Source organism: Ostrea edulis, chromosome 4 (assembly GCF_947568905.1).
Source record: "Ostrea edulis chromosome 4, xbOstEdul1.1, whole genome shotgun sequence".
NCBI lineage: Eukaryota > Metazoa > Mollusca > Bivalvia > Ostreida > Ostreidae > Ostrea > Ostrea edulis.
Genome location: NC_079167.1, coordinates 37787344 through 37811490, shown reverse-complemented (window position 1 = coordinate 37811490; position 24147 = coordinate 37787344). Strand labels below are relative to the sequence as shown.

The 24147-nt window shown below is 33.0% G+C and overlaps 1 protein-coding gene across 2 annotated transcripts in view; it reads left to right on the top strand.

The window, feature by feature from the left end:
• Window positions 1-24147, top strand: part of LOC125671362 (coiled-coil and C2 domain-containing protein 2A-like) — a 54383-nt gene that overhangs the window by 15597 nt on the left and 14639 nt on the right. Inside the window, exons 8-28 of one of the 2 annotated variants that reach the window (XM_048907007.2) lie at window positions 2610-2693; window positions 4489-4512; window positions 5080-5250; window positions 7338-7368; window positions 7786-7920; window positions 8336-8478; window positions 8670-9002; window positions 9171-9227; window positions 11344-11411; window positions 11744-11884; window positions 12056-12212; window positions 13410-13520; window positions 13716-13915; window positions 14828-14920; window positions 19002-19086; window positions 19701-19854; window positions 20056-20203; window positions 20468-20606; window positions 20690-20899; window positions 21003-21095; window positions 22430-22521. In XM_048907007.2, the coding sequence (XP_048762964.2) occupies window positions 2610-2693; window positions 4489-4512; window positions 5080-5250; window positions 7338-7368; window positions 7786-7920; window positions 8336-8478; window positions 8670-9002; window positions 9171-9227; window positions 11344-11411; window positions 11744-11884; window positions 12056-12212; window positions 13410-13520; window positions 13716-13915; window positions 14828-14920; window positions 19002-19086; window positions 19701-19854; window positions 20056-20203; window positions 20468-20606; window positions 20690-20899; window positions 21003-21095; window positions 22430-22521 (2669 nt within the window). The remainder of the gene's footprint in view (window positions 1-2609; window positions 2694-4488; window positions 4513-5079; window positions 5251-7337; window positions 7369-7785; window positions 7921-8335; window positions 8479-8669; window positions 9003-9170; window positions 9228-11343; window positions 11412-11743; window positions 11885-12055; window positions 12213-13409; window positions 13521-13715; window positions 13916-14827; window positions 14921-19001; window positions 19087-19700; window positions 19855-20055; window positions 20204-20467; window positions 20607-20689; window positions 20900-21002; window positions 21096-22429; window positions 22522-24147) is intronic. The other variant, XM_048907008.2, reaches the window with a different exon arrangement.

Sequence of the window (24147 nt, the reverse complement as noted above, 5' to 3'; positions counted from 1 at the left end):
GAGTACTTTTAAGATGTAAACTAATACAGTCTGAGTATTGCAGATGTTGATGACTCTTCGAGGACAATACTATAATACGATGCTGATATTTTTAAAACTGCATTTCCATTCCACTCAGTAATGATGTATTATTTTCATTTTTTTAAAAATTATTTTTTAAAGCTAATTTAAAGGTCTAATGATTTCTCGCTTGATCCAATCAATTCCTGAGCACTTTAAATTATGTAGAGGAAGTTAAAATTGTCATCAGACGTGTAAAACTCATAATACAAAACTTTCATAATTTGAAATTTTTAAATGTTTGTGAAGAGAAAAAACACACACAGAGCAATTTCTTTTTGGAATTTTTGATGATAAATTCCAAAACGATATGAGAAAGATGTAGTTGAACAAGTAGAGCTGTCAAATGTGGACACAAAGTTCTTGTCAATTTCACACGAATACATACATTGATTCAACCTCATCTGCATATTCATTTTACTCTACATATACCTAGGCTTTGATCCAATTATTGATGTACATATTTATAAGACATTTATGAGGCATGTGATATTTTTGTTAGCCCAGTTCTTTGACCCTAAATAACTTTGTATATATTTCTTATCTTGATGGCATTCCATCGTAGAAAGGTTACAAAATACGAGAACAAGTTAGAAATACAAAGAGTAACCCTGCCATACCACAGAGTAATGTTTTGTCATTTTGTCCTGTGGTGTGTTTTGATGTTTAATTCTCATTTGTCAATGCTTTGCAGAAACATGGCAAGGCACAGAAATTTGATGAGGTAAAATGGCTCATCTAGGGGTGTGGGCTTGATTCTGTGGCATCAGTTACCTTTGTGATATGATTTAGATGGGGTTATTAAATGCATGATAATTAGAGGAATGAGTGGGACCATCAGCAATACTGTTAGATCACACTGTGTGAGGCTTGCAGACACTCAAGCACGAAAATCGACACGCTTTAGGAAATCTGATTTCCTGGGTATCATATATCCTACACAACTTCTTCCTCTCTTTAGATGTAATAGGATATCTTAAAAAGGAGGGAGATATTGCCACTACATAAATTTATTTTTATGTGGAATTCACCAGTATCAGTGGTGAACTTTCAAATATGAAATTAAATATCCGTTTGAATATAAATGGGGAAATTGGAGTATTATTTCCAGCACACTTAATCACCTTTTTGAAATAGTATAAAAGACAGTTGTGTTTAAGTTGATAATTATTCTTCTGCTATCTGAAATATGATTTTTGTGAACATCCCCACCTAGAAGCAGATTATATTTAGTGAGCTGGGTCTCTTCTGAGTCAGGTTGGAGCTCCTTTGGAGCTCTTCTCAGACCTGGTGTTTCTAATTAATGACAGTTTTAAATTAGAAAAATGAGAGGTGTACTTTAAGGGAGATTGAGTGCAGGAGACCTGATATGGTAAAAAAGAAAAAAAAGGAACAAAGTCTGTCATGAAATAAACATTTAGATTTGGTTATTTCTAATTAACCTCGTAGAAAGATGACATCAGAGTCTTTATAGTGATCTGATATATTGGCAAGTTTGTCAGATTTACTGTAAAATAATGCTTTTAAACTCACAATTGTCAATTAATGACAAAGACACACTCAGAATTATTGTAGTGTGAACATATAAATCAGTAAATTGTCTTAATACCAATTACACGTTGAATACATAGTTATTACAGTCTCTGTCGGTGCACAAGTTTTTAGCTGTCATTCACCGTTTCAAACTTTCTGTAGTCTGTACCTCAAGTGATATTGTTTTTACATATTTTATTCATGTCCTCTAAATCTGGTAACAAACAAGGTCAAAGGTCATGTAAGGTACATTTCCTTATTTTCATAATTTTTCACTTGACCATAAAATGTCTAAATGATAATTCATTAGTGTGCTCTTTTTTTTAAAAAAAAAATCAAGGAAGAAAATCAATGAGGGAAAGAAAGATTGTAAACAAAAATAAGGAAAGCCAAAAACAAAATCATCCTGTGATTTAGCACTGGTTTACTGGTTATGCACTTGTTCAGGGTTTTCCTGTTGAAATGAAGGTCCAGAATAATGTGTAATTAATTACAAATGAGCACTGACGCACAGAGAAAAATGCATGGAGTTCACATGCACTTTTGTTGTAGAGGTAGAATGGTAGTGAATGGTTGCATGGAATAAGGAAGAGACCAGGTTTCCAAGGAAGGAAGATGCCTTGAATTGTTTTATATTTTGTAAATGGGGTGCCAATAAGTTTTCTGTTTTTTTGTAATCACATGCAATAAGGGGAAAAGGAGTTAGGAAGTTATTGTAAAAGTTTTCTCTTTTGCTATTAATTTTGTCTCCTTCCCATTTACTTACATATTGTAGCATTTAAGATATATTTTTTGTAAAGTCATGTAAATGGAAAAAAAAGCTAATTAAAAGCCACATTCTCCTCTTTATGGTAGAAGGCAAACATCACAGAGTTTTATCATTCTATGTTTTTATGATATCGTCATCGTTTTCATTGTGTTAAAATTACATCGGAAAATACTTAGAGGTGTATTTGTTCATCAAAATTTGTAATCTCTTTTTTTTTTATGAAAGAAATTATCATATCTATTTACAGGTTGATGAAGCAGAGCTGGAAGAAAAGGCCCGAGCCTTCAGATCGCGACTGAGAAAGATAGTGAAACAGCCGCTAGAGGAAAAGGTAAAATACGGTTTGGAAATTATTTAGAGTTTGAGAGGGATAATAGAAAACTTAATAAACCTATAGTAGCAATTATATTATGCATCACATATTATAAACACATTTTCAGGTGAAAATTTTGGAAATTTGATTTTTAATGATTATCATAGATGTTTGTTGAATGCTTTATATTTATAAAATTAATTCATTTTATAAATTTTTGACTTTTGTATCTGTAGACCCAATACATTTGTTAGGGGTACAAATTGCCTTGGTAATATCACAGAATAAAATACAAGTTCATTTCTATGATATTATTTTTAAAATTTTCATTGTCAGCTTTTGAAATGTTTCAAATTGAGAAGTGAATTTGCATGTGTAGGTTTACAGATGTCCTCCACACCATCTTAAAATAGATGATTTATTTGATGATCCTTATAATGTTCAATTCTTTAGAGCCCATATATATTTAAAGGATGTTCACAACTGAGTATGAAAGTCATTAAAAAAATGAGCAAAGTATATATTTTTACCATCTACATATTTTGTGCATTGCAGAGGGGAAAGTAGGGGTCTGTCAGCTTATTAAGGAGTCAGGTGGCATTGAATTTGAACTATCCGCACTAAAGATCAAGCCTATTCATAGGGACTAATGCCTTGTGTGGCTCCCCCTTATTGGGACGTATTTAAAAAATATTATATAGTTTAAGGCCAGAAAGTCATTTGAGCTCCAACATTGTTTATACGTCACCTAAATACACTATAGATTTCCATGACCTTGATTTTTATTAACATACTTAGAATGTAAAAACGAGATTTGAATGACATATTATAACTCTTTGGTCACCAACCTGAATCAACACATACAAAGGTTGATTTACCAATGTCTTCACTACATGCAATCTTCATTGTTGAATCGTTCAATATTTTTTATTCATAAATACTTTGCAGAAATAGACATCAGCTAGACCATTAAAAAATTCTTATTTATGAATTCGAATTCGTAAAGCGTGATTGAATGTTGTGTTTATTAAGCTGAACATAATTCAGACATATTGTTGTACATACGTAAACTGCCAAGAAAGGTTTTCGTATCAAAATGCCAAATATCATTTTGGAATTACAGTATTCAGCAAATATGAATAATTAAGGGTGTGATTAAAACTTCATTTATGTGACAAACATTTTGTCTGGATCATGTGACAGGAAATGACAGTGTGTATTATTGCTTCAGGATACATTTGTATATTGTCCACTCATTACATTTTCAATTAATCATTATTTTTCTAAACCGTGGAGGGTAAAAACAAACAAAAATTTTGATTCTTGGTTACTTGCCTAGATTTTCATAATTTAACAGGTTGAAAATGATAATCTGGGTAACTAACAAAATTAAAACTTAACTCTGGACAAAGTGTCATACATGGTGAAAATTAATCATTGTCATTTTGGCCTGGATTTTGATATGTGGCATGTTTCTTCAGGAAAACAGGTTATAATTAAGATGCGATTTTTGCTAGATTGCTATATCTGTATTCATTAGGAATTAACTTTCCATATTTAAGTACAGATGGGGAAGCATTTTTCTTGCTTTTTCTTGACATTGACAGTGATTTACTCTGCCGTAGATGCAGTATACAAAATTTAGAAATTTTCTACCAGCACTACAACTGGAAATACTGTGATTTAAAACAACCAATTCACTCATTTAGATAAGAATCATGGTCTCTCAAGACCTTTTTCATTAACTGGATAAAAGCACCTCATTGTGTAAAACGGTACTGTTTACTTGCTGAGTAATTTTATTCCATGGCAGTTACGAAAGGATTTGCAAAGCAAGGTAACAAGAGAAGAGATCTGTGCTCAGTACACGCATTTCTGTGCTGCCCCCGTCATTGTTGCCCACTCTATGAATGTCGCCCACACTTTGAATGTCGCCCACACTATGAATGTCCTACACACATGCGAAAACACATTGGCATTATGCCAGATCTTTCTGTTAGCACTTCCCTGCGCACATGAAACTACAAGCTTAAAATCAATATCTTTTCAGCTTTAAGTGTTTTGCTGCTAATTGTTCTGAAGTAATTACATGTACCATGACTTAAAATTGAAGATAATGAACTGAACTATGACTTCTCTGATTTTTAAATTTTCACAGCTTTTTTCACTCCAATTGATGTGAAACTGCATTCACAACTTCTGAAATCAAATGAAACCAAAAAGAAATTCTGACAGATGTACATCACTGAATTTAACTATAAGTTTACATCAAGAAATATTTAATGCTTTCTAAGAAAAAGCACATTCTGATTGTAAAGACATTTCAAGGAAAATATTAAAATCTTATTGTTTTTGTTTAGAAATATATTTTTATTTCAATTTATGTGCATATCTTTCTCTTTAGGGTGTTTTCATGCCAACTGCAGATGAAGCATTTGATTTTTTCACACATGACTTTGAGCCAGAACCCGAGGAACCAAAAGCTGAGGAAGAAGAGGAGAGCCCAAAACCTGAGGCTGAGGAAAAGGAGGAGGGTGAGGAGGCAGGGCCCAGTGAGGAGGGAGCTGAGGAGGAGGTGAGTGATCATGTGACTGATAATGTCTGCAGGGTTCTTGTTAAATGTTTAGCACTGAAAATGATATACTGGTGATTAGGATTCGAAAATTTATTATTTCGATTCATATGGATTGGGGAATAGCATATTCAAATTTAGTTTTAAGTTGAGTTTTTGTTTTTATATGCCCGTCTTTAGATTCAATTTGCAGCAACGTTTACATTTCTGTTAATCCTTTTGGGTTTCTATTTTCATTTCTCTGTCACACATCATGCTGAAACTTGCTGTATAGTTTCTTTGTGGGTCACTCTAGATGATGTTGCAATTTTGATCCATTTTGACCTTGCTTGCAGGAGATTTGTCACTTTAATTGAAATTTAATGTCATATGGAGGGTACATTATTTGTCCAACTAACTCCTCCCACAGTTTTCAAGTTAGGACCTTATTTTACAGAGTGTTTATATGGGTATTGAAGATGTGCATGTGACAAGGAATTTGATTTTTGAGAAAATATATGTTGTTGAACTGAGGAAGTTTTGGGGAAATATTGCTAAGTAAATGCATAGTTTGTCTGTCTCACTCCTCTCACAGTTTTTAAGCTAAGGCCTTTGTAAACAACTTGAAGATGGGCATATTCCAATTTTGATGCCCAACTATTTCTTAATTTCCTTGGATGTTTGAAAAAATTACAAGTTGAACTTAGCTCTTAGTTTGTGTATCTACTCCTTTCACAGTTTTTAACCTAGGTCCTTTTAAGGGCAAGATCAAACGATCGTTGTCAGATAAAAATCTAAATTCAAATAGTTTGGGAGAGGGGGGATAAAAATCCCCCGTAAGTCTCTGTCATCCGACGTCGATTACACGTTAGTGGAAGAAGAAAAAAGACAAGTGACTGTTAAAAACCACATGATAATATTACATTTTAATGAACACTTAATAGTTTTAATATACATTTTCATTTTGAATAAACAGTAGAAGAGGTATACAGAATGTATACTCGTATGATTTTACTTGTTAATCAATAAGTTTCAACATTCATCATATTTAGTTTTAAGGGGTTGGGGGGGGGTGGGGTGTCTGGGTGAAAACTATGTGAATTTAGTTTTTTGTCAGACATTGAACTTTTGACCTTGCCCTTTATTTATATGTTGCAAAAGAAAGTAGGCCACAGCTTGATAATGGCTGATACTTCTACATCTTGTGACGTAAGAAAAAACCCCACATAAGCTTGTGATGGATGTATTATCTAATGTTTCTGGTACTCTTGTTTAAATTTTGCTTTATATCTAAATTCGTAACTTTTATAGACTATTTATTTTAGCATATTTGAAAGGATGTGTATATGTACTAGAGAGCATAATCATGAATTCGTGCTACATGTACTATATTCTACAATATTTACATTCACTGAATCTTTTCTCTTGTATTTCTATTGAAATTGACATTGCTTTCATCTGGGACAATTCATGTTTGTTGCAAACTAGTTCGATCCGGTTTTTTAGTACCACCTGTCTATATAATCATTACCAAATATGGAGTGTCATCAAGGTCAAAGATTGCATTGGCTGTTCCGTTTAGCGAATGAATAACGAATGGGTCAACCATATGATATTCTAGTACTGGGTACTTGAATCTAGTTTATATTTTAAAGTAATACATAAAAATATAAATATAAACAATAAAATGCTTTCTTTGTTGTTTCATCGAATGATGAAGGTAGCAATTGTTGCAGAAAAAATTTATATAACCCGCTTACACAGGTTATGAATTTTTTCTGCAATGCTAGTTACCTTCATCACCCGATGAAACAACCAAGAAAGTATTTTATTGTTTAAATGAATAGTGAAGATAATGCATAAGTATGCATCATAAATTAAAACTTCATTCAGCACCAGAGGTGACAAGATAATACACTTACAGTATATTGTCCACGAATTGTTGGGATTCAACACTTTGTGTGGTGGAGTGGAAAGTTGAATTTTTGAGTCTAAATAAAATAAGAGGCTATGGGATCAAATGTGAATTTAACATTGTGGTTGTTTGAATTTGCCAACAACTGAGCATTGAGAGCTTTATATGTAACAATAACATTTGTGTTATTTTGAAGGACAAGAAGAAGAAAAAGGATCAGGAAGAAGGTAAGAATTTCACCCATTTATTATTTATGCCATTATTTTGCTGTGAATACAGTAATCCACGGTTATAGTGAACTTCTAGGGCAGTGAAAATAGTTTTTACAACCAATACAATTTTCATTATATGTTTGTTATTGGTGTTTTAATGTCAGGTGTTGCAAAAAAAAAATTAAAAATTATTGAAATAAGTCATTAAAACATAAATTTCCAAAATAAGTACTTATTATGCTTGTAAGTAATACATGATTCACAAAATTTGAAAAAGCAGTAAATCTATAGCATTTTGACCCAATTTCAAAATAATCAATCAACACTAAAATTTCCAGCTTTTCTGTGTGTTCAGAAAGGGCTATCATTGATAAATACGAATTGTACATTTTTGTTGAAAAAAGAGTAAGTTCTTCTTCTCATATATTGTAGATGAGGTTCCCCTAATGGAGGATGTGGATGAAGAAGGGTATGGTTCCTACGCAATCAGAAAACCTGAGTTTGATGATTCTCCAGAGATGGCTAAAAAGGAGGCAGAGAAACTCTTCTATCCATCTGTCACATCAGGTCAGTTTGACTCTTTGTAACCACAGATTTGTCTCTATTGAAATTGTATATATATATTTTGATACCCTTCCTTGATGTACATTAGATACAGTTGAACTTTGGTATCTCGAACATTGATATCTCGAATACCATGATTTGGAAGTCCCAACCACTTATTCTTTAAATATTCTACCCTCAATATCTCGAATCTTCGGATATCTCGAAGCTTTTTGTTGGTCCCATCAAGTTCTAGATAATGAGGTTTGACTGTATTTTCACAGGGGACAGAAATTCAGTGAATTTCCTCATTTATGAGAAAAGTTTTCACATTTGAATAGATGGATAAGACACATTCATGGGATAGCAGTGTGTATGGTGAAAGTATGGTATGTGAGAAATCAAATTGATTCAAGGATGTTTTGCTTATTACTTGCAGTGAATGCAGAGGACAAAGCCAAGATACTACAAGACCTTCAGCCTCGGTTTCTGGAGGATGAAGGATTCTATGTAGGAACTCGGCCCAAGATATCAGGCTGGAATGTCAACAAGATGGAAAACCGGCTGATTAAGGAACTTCATGTAGGAATCGATTGATTTGATTGAATAAAAATATACTTGATAATTTTCAATTTATTGACCCATTATTGATTTTGTGAACAGTTTACACATAATTTATACTAGAGTTGACAAAATTATATGAATTGTTTCTGTATATATGGATGCTAATGTCTTTCAGTTACATAAAGTTTCTACATCTTTTTTTTGATCAGAGAGAGAAGTGGTTTGGTGAGGATGGAAGGATGATTGTGCTACCAAACCCCCTACGCCCCACCCCATCTCGACCTCCCATACCGGAGGAACAAGAACCCGAGTTGGAGACCCAGTACAGGAAGGCCATCTTGCATGAGTACGACAACCGCTACATTGATGGCTCCCTCGACAACGCTGGATTTTATCAGCTGGATGTGGACATCAATTCATTGACATTTTCCCATCATCACCTGTTCAGTCGAGAGCATGTGTTGGCAACTCGATTATCCCAACTGTATGAGGAATATTTGGATAGACAAAAGAAAAACATGGCTGAGTACCTAACAGAGAAGGTGCATAAATTTTATAAAAAAGTCAGCAAAATGATAGCCACATGTGAAAGGAAAATACATGTAGCCGTGGGTGTGGGATGAATCTCGGGGAAATAGTATGGATATAATTCCTACAATTTACATGTACTTTGATATGATTATAGGACAAGTATTGTATTTTCGTTGTAGCTTAAAGCTTTGAAACTCTCTGCAGTCCACCTAAAGGACCACATGGCAGCTCACAAGGTGTGTAATTGTAATACAGGAACAACATTATCCATGTCATGCATTAACACGTCATCATCTTAACGTATCTGATCCATAAACCCCCCAATTTTTTCCTTTTGAAGAATTAATGGTTATTTAATACAAAACTTATCAAATGAAAGATGATTAACATACACAGTGATTCACCAAAAGAATTTTCAAAATTGACAAGACATATAAGAAATATCTGTTATAGAGATTAAACATTAATCCCAATGAGAAAAACAAATTTCTGACATATAGAGTCAATTAGAATATGATTTTTAACGAAAGCTCATAGTAAAAAGATTTCTATTACCATGGTCTTTTGAAATATGCAAAGAAAAGTAAAGTTAGTAGTTACAATACAAATTATGAAAATATTTATTTTTTTCTACATTTCTACAAGGGAAATAACTGACAAAAAAAATTGAGTTCACTGTAAATAGATCTGTGCATCACCTACTCTCTCTACCATCTTTATCTCACTAAAAATTAGGCATTTTGTGTTACAAAAGATTTAGTGCAATGGATATTGACTTTTTGTGAAAATAATTGCTTTTATCGGATACCTTAATATAGAAATTATATTAGCATGTTGCAATCTTCTTTTTATGTCCCCGAGATCGAAGATCAGGGGGCATATTGTTTTTGTCCTTTCTGTCATTCTGTCTGAAACTTTAACCTTGCTAATAACTTTTGAACAGTAAGTGATAGAGCTTTGATATTTCACATGAGTATTCCTTGTGACAAGAACTTTCTGTGGGTACCAACATTTTTGACCCCGTGACCTTGACCTTGGAGTTTGACCTACTTTTTGAAAACTTTAACCTAGCTAATAACTTTTGAACAGTTAGTGATAGAGCTTTGATATTTCACATGAGTATTCCTTGTGACAAGACCTTTCCTTGGGTACCAACATTTTTTACCCCGTGACCTTGATGTTTGACCTACTTTTTGAAAACTTTAACCTTGCAAATACTTACTTTAAGTGATAGAGCTTTGATATTTCACATGAGTATTCCTTGTGACAAGACCTTTCCGTGGGTACCAACATTTTTTACCCTTGACCTTGGAATTTGACCTACTTTTTGAAAACTTTAACCTTGCTAATACCTTTTGAACAGTAAGTGATAGAGCTTTGATATTTCACATGAGTATTCCTTGTTACAAGATCTTTCCGTTGGTATTGAACCTTTTGACCTTGACATTTGACCTACCTTAATTTTTTTTTTACATTGGTCATAACTTGTAAATGGTAAATATTAGAACTTTCATATTGTACATGAGCATTTCTTTTGACAAGATCTTTCTACTGGTACCAAGATATTTGCCCTTGTGACCTTGGCCATCTTCGGAATTGACCATTATCGGGGGCATTTGTGTTTCACAAACACATCTTGTTTTTTTGTTTTTTTTTTATAATTTATTCGGTTTTTGTCACATATATAATACTTATATTACCTTCTCACACTGAATCATTCTTTAATAGAATTATTAAATCTGTGGTTACTTGCTGTACAAAAATTTTAAAAAGGCGAGAGAGAGAAAAAAAACAGTCCGTTATAACCAAACTCAGTAATATATTGTTTGATATATTAGTGTAGAAGAATGATTTTGTAAAGAAATACAACTGCTTGGATTGCAGATATGTTTCTTTTGATGTTTTGTCAATGAATTCTCAGGAAAATGTCCATGGCTGACTCAAATATGCAAACGAGTTGTGCTTCGCTCTTCAGCTTCATGCATTGTTAACAAAACCAGAAAACAATGATGCCATAAGAACCATTTAAGCATTTTGCCCAATTAATATCTTTTATCAAAAGCATAATTTCTAGACATGAACTTTACTGGTAATGTTAATTTTGCATTTAACACATAATACTTAAAAAAGTTATAACATCGCAACAACGACTGTATCAAAATTAAAAGCTATGCAAAGTCTTGCACACTTGAATTAGACTTGGCCTTGTTATTACAAAAAATGTTGTTATCAATGTCATAATCTTAATGTAATACAAGAACTACCTTATTTAAGCTTACCTGTAAAAGTGAATGTGGTGCTGTAGGCTTTCATTATATTTGACCATCAGTTGACACTCGTTGTCTCTTACAGTCAGAACATGACTACGCAGATCGCTCAAACTTCCAGAAAAGGCTCCAAGACTACAAAGATGAAATAAGGTTAGAGGATGAAGGAAATCTTGTCATTTCAAGTGAAAGCTGGGACAATTTTGCTATTATATGATTTTTGCTAAAATGCATTGAAAAACTTTTTTTTTTCCTCTATTTTAGATTCACCCAGAACTATGTTGCCACTTTAAATTATACAAACTTTGTTGAATTAGCCAGTTTTAAATTCATTCATAAAGAATTTGGGCAAAACTATGATGGGGGCAATTTTTTTGTGTTATACAGTATTTTCATGCCTCTGTTTAACAGAATAACTCTGGAGTATATTTCTTTGAATTCCTGTTGTATTTTATTCTTCATAATGAAATGTTAATGCATTGTAGGCGAGCTAGAGCCTTGAGAGATAAAGAAGAGCGGACAGATCGTCTGTTACTGAAGGCCATCATAAAAACCTGGAAGGAGACCAAACAACAGCGAGAGAAGCAGAAGTATATCAACACTGCAATCAAGCTTCAGGTCATCACGTGAGTGTCTATGTCCTTCATCAGAAAAGTCAATGACAGAAATGAAATATTTTTGATTGTGATTCTTTTGTCTTTTGAAATTTTCGGCTAGAAATATGGAATGGATAATGTAGTTATGTAGGTATTGAATTGGGAATGACTGATAATGATTTTGTTTTGTAATGACCACAGAGAGGAAACTAACAAAGAACTGGACACATCTCTGTGGAAGCTGGAGATAGAGGACGAGTTAGAGGAAGTGGAGGAGGAAGCACAGGTGATCTATAAGAAAAAGATGGCGGAATATGACGAGGCTGTGAAGAAGCAGGCAGAACAGAGAAAGACTAAGGTACAGTACACAGTACAACACAAAATTAACTTCTGAGGGGGAACTACAGTACAACACAAAATTAACTTCTGAGGGGAGCTACAGTACAACACAAAATCAACTTCTAAGGGGGAACTACAGTACAACACAAAATTAACTTCAGAGGGGGAACTATAATATAACACAAAATTAACTTCAGATGGGGAACTACAGTACAACACAAAATTAACTTCTGAGGGGGAACTACAGTACAACACAAAATTAACTTCTGAGGGGGAACTACAGTACAGCACAAAATTAACTTCTGAGGGGGAACTATAGTACAGCACAAAATTAATTTCTGAGGGGGAACTACATTAATTTCTGAGGGGGATCTTTCAACTGTTGAATGCAGTTGCTGAATTTCTGTAATATACTGACATTAAAGGGACTGATTCACGATTTTCCTCAAAATTTTCTTTTTCACTTTTGATGATCAAAATCTACTGTCTAATGTATTTAAAAGATTTCACATAAAAATTAAGGTTATACATTATCACAGAAGCTCATTTTAGAGAGTTTATTATTTGTTTTGTAAACAGAGATTGTGGTATGTTATTGTTTCCGAAATTTTCAAAAGAAATGTATTTTGATCTAAATTTATCATATCTTTCACATTTCAAGCATTTTTGGGGTAAAACGTGTTATCTAATAGTAAAAGTTTTTGACTGTGCAAAATTAAGATGCTTTATATTACAAAATCAATATTTTACTTGTTTGTTTGTATACATAAAATGACTCGAGTCTTTGTTTACATAACACAGATTTAAGGCTAAAATATCGCTTTTATTGTTGCATTCAGAAGGTCAACATTTTGGCTGTCAACATTGAATGAGTTATATTTTAAATGTTTTACATCAAAAATGAAAAATATTTTTATCAAAAATCGTGAACCAGTCCCTTTAATATGTAACTCAATGACAAAAGCGCATAGCAGTGCTTTAGCAGAAATGTTGGAATGACGTACTAAATCACTGACTATTTAAAACAATTAGGCCCCAGCATCGAAGGTGTGGATGCCTATAGTAATAACTATTTCCATCGCTCTGCTTGTTTGTCTAACACTCTTTTAATGCAGTATCTTGTAACATTTGTATTATTGTATACACATGTATCTGTATATTGGTAAGTTCTGTGGAAGTTACATTATGAATTTTCTGTATGGTTTGTGTTTTACAGGAAGAGGCCCGAGTAAGAATACACAAGCGAGGCCGTAAACAGTCTAAAGGCTCCAAGGGCTCCATGGGATCAAAAGCCTCCAGGCTCAGTGCTGAAAATGAACCCAATCCAGTGTGTGGCTTGAAACTGTTTTGAAGATATAATTTTAATTCTGTTTGTACAAAAATATAGATTCAAGAGAAACTCGTAACTCTTTTATTGAGGAAATATTGTACAATGCATTTTCTGTGAAATTCTTAATGTTCATTACAAACTGATTAATTAAGAATTTCATGAATGGTCGTTAATAAATGATGTTATTTCTAGGAGGAAGAGGCCAAAGACCAAGAAATATTGAATGAACCTGATGTTGAACTTCCAGACAAACCTGATGAATTCAACAAAGAACAGGCCAGAAAGGAAATTGTGGCTAAAGCCAAGGAAATCAGAAGGAGGCCGGGGGAACCGAAAATGTACCCAGAGGTCACCAGCTCCCAGCCAATCACAGAGACCAGTAAATGTCCTAGGTGAGGCACCCAGCCATCTGCTATGCATCTCTTAGTACATTTTGCATCATGTGTGCTAGTGTAAGATAAACATTGATTTTGTTCTCATACTTTGTGTGGAGTCTTCCATAGATATCATATTGAAAGGGAGGTAGAATTCTCAACATAAAACAGAGAAAGAATTTTTACCCAGAATACTTGTCATAAGAAATTACAACCAAAAAGTTTTGAAATTCAAATTACAGTAAAACAGTCTGTGTTGTACATTTTAAGTACAGATGAGCTGGCTTGAATACCATATAATTTAGGCCAAAAAAACTATTAAATAGTTTCTCAGGCCAAAAATTTCAAATTTTGATGAGTCAGTTAATGTTTTTTAATTGGCTGTAGAATGAGTTGCCTTTTCTTTCTCATTTATAAAATAAGAAATGGGATATGGAATTAAATGTATTCTATTATTTGTAACCACTTGCACATAATTGAATTTGCATTCAATAATTATTTGAATAAAAGCTACTTAAAATCTAGCTGCAATATTGTAGCCGTATTCAATTTTTTTTATTCTGACGTTTTCGGGATAGGGTTAGGGTTACCCTAACCCTCTCCCCCAAAAAAAGAAAAATTGGAGAGGCTACATTATTGCAGCTACTTAAAATCTTGTTAAAACCTTCTAAAAGTTTTACATGAATATCTATAACAAAAGAGTTACCTCATTTACATAATCAAGCAAATATAAACTGGAAAAAAAATTCCATGTGGTACCTTTTCAACGGATGTGACAGGGCCTGAGAAACTATTGATTAATCTTTTTTGGCCTTACATTGTGGCATTAAAGGAAATCATCTTGATAGTGCAAGATACTGTAACAAGATAATACTTTCTCAAAGATACTTTTAATATTTTTTTAATTAGTCTTTTACTTTGATTTTGCAGAGCAGAGCAACAGAGAAGAGATGAAGTCAGTAAATGTAAAATGTTCATGAAGGTTCTATTCAACAACAAGGAGGTCTCAAGGACACCTGCCAAGTATGATAATTGATGTTTTCTTTTACTTGATGTTAGCATGCTCCCATGATCAGATGTAAATTACCAATCTTCAAATGCAATATCTATGATAATTATGTCTCCTCTTCAATGAAAGGAGACAAAGTGTTTTACAAGTATTCTAAGTTTATTTCTTTCATGTTTTTTTTTAGGTCACCTGAGTCACTTAGGTGACCTAATGCTATCCATCCATTTTGCATCTGTTGTTAACTTTTTGAACTCCAGAAACTTTATGGTCAATTTTCATCAAAATATGCTGTGGAATGTTTTTTGGGGTAGAGAAATAAAATTGGTGAATTTCGTGGTCACTGCCCTTTTGTAAGGCCTAAGGGTACCTAGGTATGGCTGGAACCTTTAAAAATACAAGTCTTTTTTTTTAAAAATTTAATCCTGGGCATCTAGCATGAAATTTGGATACACAGCTGAAATGAGCTAATAATCAAAATTGTGAAATTGGTCCCAGCATTAGGGGTTCAAGCTCCAGTGTTGGGCTATATAGATCATATGATGATAATGCATCCAAAGCTTAAAAATTATCTTCTCTATTCTCGACTGTCTAGGAAACATATTAAGTGTGTAGTTATATGAAGCATAAAGGTTGTGGAACTCATGAATCACTGGTCAGGGGTTTAGGCTTCAAAGCATAAGGATCATGTACTAGTGAGAATGTTGTTAATTTGAATCTGTGGAAAATCTTATTAAGCATAAGAACTAGGTGAGTAATGATAAAAAGCATTGAGGCCTTTGTCAAAATTGTGAGACTTGTGAACCTTGATTCAGGCACCAGGGAAGGAGATTACATAGTAAAAATGTATTAAATCTTAAAAATATCTCTAGTTCATAATGGCTAACACACAAACCAGGTGCATGATTACAATAAGCATGGAGGCCTCTACCGAAATTGTGAAATTCATAATCCTTGGGTTAGTGGTACTGGCCCCAGGATGACTCATACTGAAAATGCATTATATCTTTAGAAATAGTTTAAATTCCATATGTTTAGCTCCTACTTAGCACAGAGGTTGCTTACGACCAGATGATATGTTATGACCTTGAATCAAGATTATTTGACCAAGGTCAGAATTTTTTTCTGTGAAAATAGCTGTTTTAACTTGTTTCTAAGACCTGAATACTGTTTTGTGATACATTGTCCATTGATGCTACAAATAAAATGATTTTGGTTTAAAATTAAAACACAAATAGAAACATTTTTCTGGACCACAACTTAGTATGAAAGAGATATTAGCAACTAAAACTTGGCCCAAAGGTTGCTTATAACCAAAATCAGAAGAATTAAATATCTGTTTTTGTTTTTTGACCATAAAAACATGCATTTTTGGGACTTTTAAAGATACACACTTGCACATTTTACACACAACACATTTTATTTATATTCTGCATTGTGTAACACTCAGGTGACCATTAAGGCCCGTGGGCCTCTTGTCTCCTAGTACAGACCATATTTTTTTTTCATCCTTTCACAAAGGCTTCTGACACATCTAGGTAACTCTCCCTTTGAAAATCAATTATAGAATGATATACATGTACACCTAAATCATTTAAAAATTAATTATAGAATGATATACACCTAAATCATTTAAAAATCAAAAGAACCTAATCAATACAGTAATTTAAATGTGATCAGTTCACCAGTACAAAGATTAGTGTCATAAAATCGGAATCTTTACACGTGGGACACTAGCTGTATGATTGAACGAGCTGTTTACTGTTTTATCATCGCCATATTCAGCAATGAGTTGTCTTTTAGGTACATCACTCTGAATGACGCTGATCTATTGCTATTATGATTTATGTATAAACACCAACATGCAAAAAACAGTACATTTTACAGAGGCCTGGTGAATAATACATACTTTAAAAAATTGTTTTATATACTAAAGACCTGAATTATGCAAAAAGGATTGTTTATTTACCAGAGGCCTTTATTATGCATACTTAAGGTAGGTCCCTAGTCCTGGACCTACTTGTGATTTCTCAAAAATTTGAGTTTAGATACTTAGATTGTTCATTTCAGGGTATGATAAAAACAAAAAAATGGGGGGTTGTCAGTATAATGAGTAAATTATGGTATTTTTATTACGTGTACCCCCATTTGTCAAACGGCAATATCAGAATTCATTGAAGAAGTCCTGGAATATGTCCATAAAATTTTGTTTGAGGTATGATGCTGCAATTTTTTTCCTCAAATATGAAATAAATATGTTTAACTAAATAATTAAAAGTGAAATTTTAACATAGTTTCATGTTTTTTAATAATGGTGGTACAAAATTGACCTCAATACAGGCCCTCGGCAGTCAAAAATACGGCACTGCAACACCACTAATATGAATATTTTAAAAATTTGACTTGTGATTTTTCATTCAAACTCACATATTATGTTCATATATGAATGCTTGTTAAAATACATTTAAAAAATCTGCCCTTTCTCAGCATAATATTTTCACAGCATCTCAATTTATATTTACATTTTTGGGCCAAAATAACCATTTTGAAGATGATTTTCACATAACAGAAGATAACAAATATATAACAAGATAACAAATATATAACAAATGCAGAATTGTTTTATTTAATTCCACAAGTGCATGATTGCATATCATGAATTTTTTTTAATTTACAGATAATTTTAACATGTAATACCCCGGCCTGTATATCAATTAAACAAATATGTACCTCTGGTTTTATGTGTGAATTAGATGACAAAAAATGGAAAGAAGATTGGATCCATAGTCTACTTAAATATAAGTGATGGAGTGTTATTGTATTCATTTTACTAAATTAAAAAACATCCAGGTAAATGTAAAAACAGTATAAATCCACCCAATAATAATAGTACGTGAACCAATACTGGAGTTCGATCCGGACATGACGTCACGCTACTAGACCCCTACTTTAAAACAGATTGTTTATTTACTAGAGGCCTTTATCATGCATACTTAAAACAGATTGTTTATTTACTAGAGGCCTTTATTATGCATACTTAAAACAGATTGTTTATTTACTAGAGGCCTTTATTATGCATACTTAAAACATATTGTTTATCTGCTAGAGGCCTTTATTATGCATACTTAAACAGATTGTTTATTTACTAGAGGCCTTCATTATGCATACTTAAAACAGATTGTTTATCTGCTAGAGGCCTTTATTATGCATACTTAAGTATCTATCACAATTTTTTGCTCACCTGAGTCACTCAAATGACCTATTACTATCCATGTTTGTGTATTATCATGCATCATGTAATGTCCACTTTCAACATCTTCTCCAAAACTACTCGGCAACAATTGTCCATTGTGTCAGATGAATATTCTCTATATGTAGTGTAGATGTGTCACATGAATATCCTCTATATGTAGTGTAGATGTGTCAGATGAATATCTTCTATATGTAGTGTAGATATGTCAGATGAATATCCTCTATATGTAGTGTAGATGTGTCAGATGAATATCTTCTATGTGTAGTGTAGATGTGTTAGATGAATATTCTCTATATGTAGTGTAGATGCAGCTTTATAAGAAATCATAACCATGGGACCAGGGCATAAAAGGGGTTCAAGAATTTAGATAGAATTATGATCTCTATACAAATCATCTCAAAAACCACAACAGTTAAAAAGTGAATATGAATGTATCCTCTTGTAGAGTAGATTCACGTTTATTTTCAATGTAGGATGAGGCCATAATAGGTGTTTTATAATTTATACTCTTACTTTTCCAAACTTGTGATTCTTTTATCTTTGTATGAACAGAGTGACTCAGGTGAGCACTGTGTCCATTTTCCTCTTCTTTTTTTAAATGCTGGAGTTGCTCGAAGCCCATGTCTTAAATCCAATGAAAACTCTCTGAGCCCTTGTGTCATCAGACATACGACATGGTTGAGCATGTAACCCTCTCACCTCTGGTGTATAGATTTTAGAGGTAGTAAGTGTATTCATTGTTATCATTTAATCTGTTTGTAAAGATTCATTCTTAGCATTATCCAAAACATATTGCAGAAACTGTTTCTCTGCAAAGATGTGAATTTGCTTTTTTATCTTTTTAGACCACTGACGCAAGAATTCGCCTTAAACTTTGGGCAGATATTCAACTTGAAAATTGTCCAGTGGCCTGAAAGTATCACATACCAGGTATAGTGTCCGAATCTAAAGTCGTGGTGAGAGTCGCACATGTTCCTTACACAGAAATTCTCATGATACCAGCCACCCCTAAAAATAATTTATAATGTCATCAAATTGAAATGCGGATTCAAATATATGAAAGAGTAGATTACTTGTAATTAGAATAGCTCTGATTTAATAGAATAGCTGTTAATGAAATGTGAAGCTCCCATTGCTAGTTCCATTCTGAAAACTTGGGTAGTTTTTTATGTCACAGAACAAACAATACTATCAGGGTAATTAATGATTTGGATAGACATGTAGTTTGACAGAAATGCTTTAAAAAGTATTTACCGCACATTCCAAAAGTGGCAAAACATATACTACATATTGTTTGCTTATTTAGTCACTGCGTTGAATTTATAAGTGCCTGTGAACGTGCTGCAGTGAGATACAGTGGAGCATGATTATAATGAACTGGTAATGCTGAATATAAGGAATCCCAGACATAATGTCCCTTGAGTTTCTTTTCAGTCGAGTTTTACTACATGTACATATGTTTCTGGATTCAGATCAGTAGGCTGTGTTAAAGTCATAAACAATTGTGTGCTGGTGTGGTTTTAATAAACAGTGACACTGTTTAGGTGTACGAGACCCTCGGCTTTGGAGGAGAGATGATTTGTGAGATTAATTCCTGCATCCCGGATGCTTCAGTCACATCCCAAAGTGTCCAGTTGGAAAACTTGGACTTCAGCAGCGATCACAAAGTCAACCATGGGCATGAAGGCGTGGGCAGTGGTATGTATCCAGAATCTATTGTATCTTTGTTATTCAAGTGTATGTCCTGGTAATATTTTTGTTGTTGTTGATAAACTGTTTTTAGTTGTTTATGGGTGTATAAACCATGAAAAATGAATAAAGATGTTGATATGAAAAGTATTTGTGTACATCCAAAGAAAATCCTTTGTCTAAATCTCTACTGAATTTTGTTGTTACTAGGGGTGCCATTTTCCTTTGGAGCTAAAAATGAGGGGACAGAGACCCTGTACACAACTGGGGAGCTGAAATGTTCAGTGGCTTGGGCGGTGAATGAACAGGGACAGCCTCTTGTACCTCCCAGTTCACAGGAACAGAGCAACATGTTCTAGTAGGTGGCCAGGAGTTCGTGATTTAAACATTGTGAAAGTGGGGTTTTTCTTTACTATAATAAAGCAGATGATTTAAATTTCAAGTACTTTATTGTTTGAGTTTATAATTTTATATAGTGACAAAATGTGTATATTCAAGATTATGAGGGAGTTTGGATACTGAAAATAATATTTAAGATTTTACATATATGTGTTCACCTATTAGAAATCTCTTTATTAATGTACTTAGGAAAGCTAACTTCACAGAGTGCTTGTATTTGTAGTGCTATGAGGAAGAATGATCCGGTGTCAGCTATTGGGGCATCCGGTGTAGTGGATATCCAGAAACTCGCCAAATGGTTTGAAGACTCCAGACTAGATCCCAATGATCCAGCCAATGCTGATTTGGTTTATATGTTGAAGGTTTTACAATTTATTTTACTTTTTGTCAGTTAATGAATTAGATTTTGAATTCAATAGGATAATTTTGTTCCATTTTATTTCAGCCCAAGGGAGGCGATCCAACCCTGCTTGCACCAAAGGAATTCTTCCGCTTGGAGCAACTTCAAGAGGAGTTCAATTTTTGTGAGGATGAGGTTATTGATGAAAACAAACGATTTAAACTTATATATCTTAGAGACAGTGAAGTTACAGAGTTCAAAAACTTTAAAATGGTGCCCCTCCTGGACAGAGACATTCCAAGAGATACATTTACAGTAAGGAAAAATCATTCATTATTTTCCTGTAAACCTACACAAGAATCCACTGGAATTCACTGTTTTGTACAATGTTTTAGTTACATTAAAATCAATTGTATAGGAGTTTGAAAAAAAGAAAAGAGAGGAAGACAAATACAAGGAGGAGAAAGACATTGAATCCCACAGGGCAGCGGTGTCAAAGTTCATGCAGAGGGTAAGTAACAGCCAGGTCACAGGGCAGCAGTGTCAAAGTTCATGAAAAGGGTAAGTAACAGTCAGGTCACAGGGCAGCAGTGTCAAAGTTCATGCAGAGGTCAAGTAACAGCCAAGTCACTATTTTTTTTTACACACATATATTCTGATCCACTTAGCTAAGCCAAGTATGATGTGTCTTGTTGGCTAAAACACAATCAGGGTGGACTATTTTGAGTCACAATGAGTTATCAAGTTTTACACTTACTTTCTTAAAAGTTAGTAAATTTTGAAACCTGTTAATGATTCTTTTTGTTCTTATGAGACAAACTTTATTTTATTTAAAATATATTAACTTAATTTCCATTCTCTTTCCTTGCAAATTTGTTTATTGTTATGGTCATTGAGATTATTTTAACATAGAAATCATTATATTTTGTGTTTTATAGTCTGAATTTCTTACCTTCAGTGAGCAGTTGATAATTACATAATTCTAGAAAAATTGGGACAAGAACAAAGTTTCTGAATATTGTATGTAATCCATTCATCTAATTGTATAGGGCTACAGACTCTACTCTGTAAACAATATTTTAATTATGCTCCTGATATTTTACTTTTCATCAGTTTTCTACAAAACTCTTTTTAATATTACTTTTCCAAGTCCTGAAGAACAAATAAGAAAAGATATTCTATTTCATGAATTTTAAATGTTTTCCAAACCGTCCTTACTATGAATAGGGCTACAGATTCTACAAAAAGTGAGCATTTTTGCACACTAAGTTTCCAATCATCTGGTGCAAAGGAGTAAATTTTCATTGGAATTAATGTGTTAATAGATGCCATACTTGAAATATATTTGTAAATTGGTTGCCATATATACAACCAATAACAATATTTTAAGAAAAGTATACCCATAACCCTGAAAAGTTGAAAATATTACACTTGGGTGCTGATACTATTTCTTCAGTGATTTTGTTATTTTTCAACCAAATCTGACACTCTCAATTTTGAAATAAAATGTATGAAATGCTTTTAATACTAAGATAAAAATTTGAATATTTTGTCTCAGATTTGACCAAGCAAATTATCTGTACAAATACATGCAATCTTTGACATAAATCACACCCTCAAAATCATGTATAATTTTCAGTTTAACCAATTTTTCTTGGTTACAAAATAATGCAAAGTACTTTAATGTTATACTGTTTTGAAAGCTGAAAGTGTGTACATTACAGTGATGTTATTCTTAAAACAAAAAACATATCTGCTTACATATTAGGTTAGTAGTAATTTCCACCCTGATAGTGTTTTAGCTGTAAAAGTATAGAATTTAATTTGGTTGATTTGAATGTTTAGGTGAGAGAGCAGGTGATCAGACGATTCCGTCTGCTGGCTCACCAGAGACGGCTCGATGATGTTGTCAATGAGGAGGCGGTACCAAATATAGCGTATGTTACATTTATATTTCAAAGACTTAGATTTTTGATCAGAACAAAGGATATGTGTTCAAAAGGCAAATGGCTAAGTGCATCATTTACATGACGGACATCTACAGTGTAAAAATCCTGCTTTCTCATGGTTGTCTTTCTTGTTTGTCTTCTCAGTGATGATACAGTACAATTGCACTTTATCTCAAAGTCGGTTGAACTAACAAAGTCTTTGAGCTTTCAGGGCATTCAAGATTACCAGCTGAAATTCAAAGTCCATGTTATCAAACATGAAAAAAAAAATGTTAATGTAACAATCGTTCTTGAATTAGGAGTCCATATTCATAGGATACATTGTATACATGTACTGCCTAAACTTTTTATTACATACAAATGTTAATTTGAAATTTCTATGTGACTTTGCACAAATTGTTATGCTTATTCATCATCCAAGTCTGTATATATTTGTATGAGACACAGATTAGTTCCGAATTTCATTCCATTTCACCCATTCATAATTTTACAACTATTGTTCTTGAACCCATTTTGTTCTGTTATGATTACAGAGATGGGTCTGAGTTTTGCTGTTCGATAGATTGAGCATTGAACAATTATTTGTTGAAATCATCATTGCAATAAACACTATGAAAATTTGTTAGCACACCCATTGGTGTTATAGGCGGGAATTTAAAAAGAAAAGAAAAAATTATCAAATGCCATGAATGGATTTCGAAACTAAAGTGTGATTTGATAGAGAGAAAAATTTATAAAATTGATTTGCAATTGTGGCTTGCAAATGTTGTATACTGATTGTATACCAGTTCCTATATTAAACTGAGAAAGAATAAAGAACACAAAAATTGAAAGAAAAACAATTTGCAATGATATTCAGATAATTTTATTTCTGACTTCAGAAGTTGCTTATGCTGAAGTTTTATAATTCATTTGCCATATGTAATTTTTTTAATTGTTTAAATTCGAGAGAATTTTCCTTTCATTTTCAATACATATACACTGTATCTGTTCTGCATGAATTGACAAAAGCTGTCATTCATCTTGTCATTGCACTGGAAAAATTAATCTAAAAACTTCACCACATATACCTGACAAGTATACTCTGATTCAGAAATCTGACATCCCTACAAATCAAGATATATTAATGTGGTGTGCAATATTTTACATTGGTATGTAATGTTTTATGTTGGTGTGTAATGTTTTACGTTGGTGTGCAATGTTTTATGTTGGTGTGTAATGTTTTACGTTGGTGTGCAATGTTTTATGTTGGTATGTAATGTTTTATGTTGGTATGTAATGTTTTGTGTTGGTGTGTAATGTTTTATGTTGGTGTGTTATGTTTTACGTTGGTATGTAATGTTTTACATTGGTATGTAATGTTTTATGTTGGTTTGCAATATTTTTTGTTGGTGTGTAATGTTTTACGTTGGTGTGTAATGTTTTACGTTGGTGTGTAATGTTTTACGTTGGTATGTAATGTTTTACGTTGGTATGTAATGTGTTACATTGGTATGTAATGTTTTATGTTGGTGTGTAATGTTTTACGTTGGTATGTAATGTTTTACGTTGGTATGTAATGTTGGTATGTAATGTTTTACGTTGGTGTGCAATGTTTTATGTCGGTATGTAATG